Below are 5,528 nucleotides of genomic sequence, written 5' to 3' on the forward strand. Positions count from 1 at the left end.
CTTCAGGCAGGTACAATGTTGCCCCGCTATTTGCATATGATGTAGCAGGTGTATGGTGTCGTGGTGTAGCTGGTTATCACGCCAAACCAACACATGAAGACAGTATTATCAAATCGAAAGATTACACTACAGCGATAGAGTACTTTATGATCTTAGGTAAGAGGCGAGTAGAGAGCTTTTTTTTGAAGTAAGGCATCATAATTTTAATTATCTTAATTATATATGTATTTGAGTGCACTTAAATTATATATATATATATATATATATATATATATATATATATATATATACTTTTAACATAAAAATTTATATTTTTAAATAATTAATAAGCAAAAAGTATATTAAAAAGAACTATTTAATAATGAATGACTAATTAATAAGAAAAAAAAGTAAAATTAATTAAACTAACAGTTAATTAATAAAAAAGTAAAAATAAATTAATAAATATCTATATAAATTAAATAATTAATTGATAAAAATAAAAAATAAATTAATAAATTAATAATTACTTTATAAAATAAATAATTAATTGACAAGATAAAAAATCAAACTAATTAAATTAATAAAAATAATAATTAAAAAGTAAATTAATTATAAATAAATTAATAATATTCATTAATTAAATAATTAATTAACAAAAATAAAAAGTAAAATAATCATATTAATAATAAAATAATAATTATTATATAAAATAAATAACTAATAAAAATTAATGTCTGATTAATAAGATAAAAAATAAAATTAATTAAAATAATAAAAATAATAAGTAATTACCGTTAAATTAATAACACCTTTATTAAATAATTAATTAATAAGTAAAATAATTAATTTAATAATTTTTATAAAATTTAAATAATTAATTAATAAAAATAAAAAATAAAATAATTAAATTAATAATAAATAAATAACTAATTAATAAAAAAAATAAAAAAATAAAAAAAAAAAAAAAAAAGAGAGAGGGAGAGGGAAACTGCTGCTGTACCGACAAGATAACTGAGTAAACAGAGGAGGAAGAAGCAAGAAGGAGAAGGAAAGGAAAAAAAAAAAAAAGGAAACTGTTGCATGAGCTGTGAGGAAAGAAAAAAGTAGGAGAGGGAGAGAGACAGGATAACAGAGGAGGAAGAAGAAGATGAGAGAGAGAGAGAGACATACCTGGAGTCGCGACGCGGAGAGGAAGAAAGTTGCAGCTCCTTTTTGTCGGCAGATGAGTGCTTTTAGGGTTTTATTATTTTTTTGTCTTAAAAAATAAAATAAAAAAGGTTACTACTGCGTTGAAGGAGTTGAGCCTCTCGTCTGCCTGGCGCCTCACCTATTGCCTCTCGGAATGTCAAGAGAGGCGTCCCGATCAAGGCGACAGAGGGGCGTCTCGCCTCGCCTAGTCACCTCTCACGCCTTTGATAACACTGAGACCTTTGATTGAGTCTTGGTGACGCCATGTATTTGAACTTTCGGATTTTGTTGTATTTTTTGTTCAAGGTTTTAGAGAGCTCAAAGCTGTTGAAATTTCATGACGTTTCACATTTTATTAATTTTTTAACTGTTTTCAATTGACTGTTTACAAGTCTCCAATCCCCAAGTCATTAACTCCACATTCATACTAGATGAGGATCATCAACAATTGCAGCTGTTGTATACCAAATTATTGCTTCATTATTCAAAACCAAGAGACACCCACCTAAGCAATCACAGTAACATGACGCAAAATGGCAACATAGAGATTTACAGATAAGAATTCTATTATTTATTGAATGGCCAAGAATCAGATATTAAAAGAAAGCAAATAAACAAACCCAGTAGGGGTTCCTAAGCTACTGCTAAGCATTTACATAAGGGAACTGATAGCACAGCGATCATGAAGTTCCCCCTCCCCTAGAGCTGGTTTTCATCACAGTTCCAACTGGAGGTGGGTACACAGCTCAAGTAGTGACACCAATGGCAGCGATCATTCCCATTCTCCCCCCGGAACAGCATCACTAATGCAACTACGAATCTGCATCAAATCAATTCAGGTTAATGTTTATTCATGCACTAAATTAAATCCATTTCAGCTCCAAGCGGCAGTAAACAGATTGACAATACTTTTCTCTAACAGCAATCTGGCAATGTGCCACAAATCAGAACAATAATAACATGACCCATAACCCCAAAAATTCAGTATCAAAATGATGGAAAATGTTGGTTAACAAAGCCATCTACAACACACATAAAAGTAAGGTAGTTCCATCTGTTTGCCTTTTTCATGACATGGAAAATGGATCTACAGCCTGGCATTTATTTCATGATTTCAGAATATTGTTCCACCAAACACAAAAATAATGCAGGAGAAACTACAAATAAAAATATGCATTCAAACAACAAAGTACAATATCATTTTGTTTCCTGGGCCCAAAAACCATATGACTGATAATGACTTTTTTATTTGATATTCTGAAGTTTGGGCATGACTCACCCTGCAATTAGGAGAACCAGAGAAACCAGCCATAAAACGTATTGGTAGGACTTGTACTTTGATTTGACACTAACATTGGCAGGAAGATTTTGACGCTCTAACCACCCATATCGAGGACGAGGTAGCAAAACAAAGCCGAGGAGGAACCCAGCAAGAAATCCACCGATATGAGCAAAATTATCAACATGTGGCAGAATTCCAATAGCAAGGTTGATGGCTATGATGACCAGAAGTGTAAAGAGTGCTGCAGCCTGTTTAAGCAACAAAGAACAGGAATTATTAAGGTAAAATAAATAGGAAATCTTGTGCACACAGCACACTGACAGCCATTAGCATCTCTTGGTTATGATCTAATAATAGATTGGACATAGTATCAAAGTATTTTCCAAATTAACATAGGGAAACTTGCAAATAAGTAAATATATTAAAAAAATGAGCATGCTGACCTTGTTAGTGTAAATAGTCCAGTTTGTAATTAGTTCAGAAAGCATTGCTCCTAGAAGGCCAAAAAGTGCACCAGAGGCACCAACAGAGATGCTGTTTCTAATAAATAGAGAGGAAAGAATGCTCCCAGCAAATCCAGAAAGCAGATAAATAATACCAATGCGGACTGCCAAATTTTGAAAAGAAAATTAGATCCCATTAACATTAAAATTAAATTCTCAATAGTAAAGGTACCTTTTTCAGCATGGATCATAAAATTTTAAGTTCAAAGACATCAAGAAGTGTGACCTTGTGACACAGACATTAAGCACTACAAAACTAAAGCCTTTTCAATGGTACGTTGCCCAAATATTTTGGGAAAACATTCAAGTAGGCCAAAAATATACATTGATTTTTCTTGTCTAAGTAATATCCCCACATATAGGAAGTCTACAACATATACTTTAGAAAACATTTAAGAGCTACATACCAAACCCAAATTGCTGCTCGAGGCGAATACCAATGAAGACCAAGCACAGCATGTTTGCGAGAAGATGAATAATACCCGCATGCAACCAAACACACGTAACAAGCCTCCATCCCTGGTGCTTATGTACAACTCTTTCCCACTCAAGAGCTCCCAACTTCTTCAATCTTTGACCCAAAAAAGAGAAAAGGAAAGGGAAAAGCAAATTCAATTAAACATGATTATTTAGACAACTTCCAGTTTTCTATTATAATTTAAGATGACCATATGAAATACACAAGCACTCAACCACCACCAAACTCATTGTTTTCCACTTCCAAATTCGCCAGATTCTCACCTCTGGCATACAATCAATCAAAACCACTTGGAAATCATGTCCAAGGTATCACATATTCATGTCAAGCTATGCAAAAGTTTCAAGTTCCAAGTTTCAAATTTGCGATTGCAATATAGAAGCAAAATTCGATTCCAAAATTAATTTATTAATCCAAAGCAAACGAAACTAACACAAAGTAACAAGATTTATATGTCTCATAAATCCCACCATGGAAATTGTCATTAACAGTATGGAAAATCAGGTATTGAAATGTACAAAATCAGCAGGGGAGCCATTCTTACTCATCGACGGAAATAGAAAACCAACAAAACTATATCTACCAATAGTCCAAAATTCCTCACAGCATTCAAGGAAGAGTATAGAAAAGGAAAATTAAATAAAAAAAGATTGACAAAGGAAAAATTAAAGCAGAGGAAGAAAGAAAAACTAGTTACGTAGCAGAAGAGGGACCAAAGAGAGGATTGTCTCTTAAGGGCTCGAAAGAGAATCTCCCAAGAAACCTCGCAACACACTTCCCTTGGAACCGAGAATGAAAATGATTAGGACAATCATTGATGTACATGACAACAATAAAGACAGCAACATTTGCCACCACAAACATAGGCACGAGCCACGAGGTCCATTGGGTTTCATTTTCTTCTATCAAATAAGAGGAAGACGATGATGGGTAGCTGTTATTTGTTCTGCTCTTCACTCCTCCTCCTCCTCCTCTTTCAATATCATCCCCTGGCATGTTTGAAGTAAGTTCTTTTGGTGTTTTTCTGGCCAGTAAGAAACGTTTGCTCCTATATCTCTCTCTGGGATAACAGGATGGTACTTGGTAGAGTTGGTGAGTGGCTTTAATGCGGGGTTCAGAGAAAGAGAGAATGTGTGTGCGTGTTGAAAGTGGCTAGCTTTTTCAAGAGGGAAAGTGGGTGTGTGGGCATTCGGATTCTCAACTGTCGCAGTAAGTACCGAGAACTGCCCTCGACTATGATTTACTGCAACTAATTTTATTAGATCACGTTGACTCGATTTATCTTCTTGATGACGTGGCTAAATACTATTTGTTCGATATGGTGCAGAGGACAGGTCGTGTGACCAGTAGATGGTTGCTACTTCTACGTTGTGCCTCGCTGTCTGTTATCCCACGTTTTGCCGTTACATACATTGATCGAAAGTCGTTTGATTATTTTTTTTTTTTATTTGATTTCAATTAGGATTTGATCTCCAAATTTTATAGTTTTTAAGTATGATTTTAAAATATCATTAAAAAAAATTAAAATTTTTTGTACAATTTTTTAAATTTAATTTTATTAAAATTAATATAAAATAATTTTTAATTAAAATATCTAAATTAATTTTTTTAGATGATTATTTAAATAATAATATTATAATTATTAAATTCGGATCAAATTGACTAATTAAATTAATGAATCAACCCTTAAATTAGTCTGAGTTTATAATTGAATTAGATAGAAAAGTGATTCAGTTGACTCAAACAATTCAATTATTCAATAAAATTTCTTTTTTTATATATTTTTTAATTTTTGGAATATAAAACTGAACTTAAAATTTTATAAAAAATATTTAAAATCAGAATTAATTGAATTAGCTTAGTAATTATATGTTTTTTATTTTAATATATTTATTTTTTAATATATATTTAATATTTTATAAATATTAAAAAAAATTATACATTTATATAAATTTTTATATATTATATTACTTGAATACTGCGATGTAAAATTTAAAAATATTATTAAAATTTATTAAGTATAACTTAATACATGTTAAAGTTTTATTTTAAATAATTAAAATTTAATTAATTATATTTATTTATATTAATAAGT

The 5,528-nt window shown here is 31.1% G+C and overlaps 1 protein-coding gene across 1 annotated transcript; it reads right to left on the reverse strand.

Moving 5' to 3' along the window:
- Positions 1-1,718: 1,718 nt before the first annotated feature.
- LOC110658406 (RHOMBOID-like protein 3) lies at positions 1,719-4,611 on the reverse strand. Its single transcript, XM_021815995.2, has 5 exons — positions 4,131-4,611; positions 3,363-3,526; positions 2,896-3,059; positions 2,450-2,700; positions 1,719-1,990 (listed from the first exon to the last, which is right to left on the reverse strand). Exons 1-5 carry the CDS (start codon positions 4,427-4,429, stop codon positions 1,870-1,872), a joined length of 999 nt encoding a protein of 332 aa, XP_021671687.1. The 5' UTR covers positions 4,430-4,611; the 3' UTR covers positions 1,719-1,869.
- Between the last annotated feature and the right edge of the window lie 917 nt (positions 4,612-5,528).

Source organism: Hevea brasiliensis, chromosome 13, assembly GCF_030052815.1.
Source record: "Hevea brasiliensis isolate MT/VB/25A 57/8 chromosome 13, ASM3005281v1, whole genome shotgun sequence".
NCBI classification, from domain to species: domain Eukaryota; kingdom Viridiplantae; phylum Streptophyta; class Magnoliopsida; order Malpighiales; family Euphorbiaceae; genus Hevea; species Hevea brasiliensis.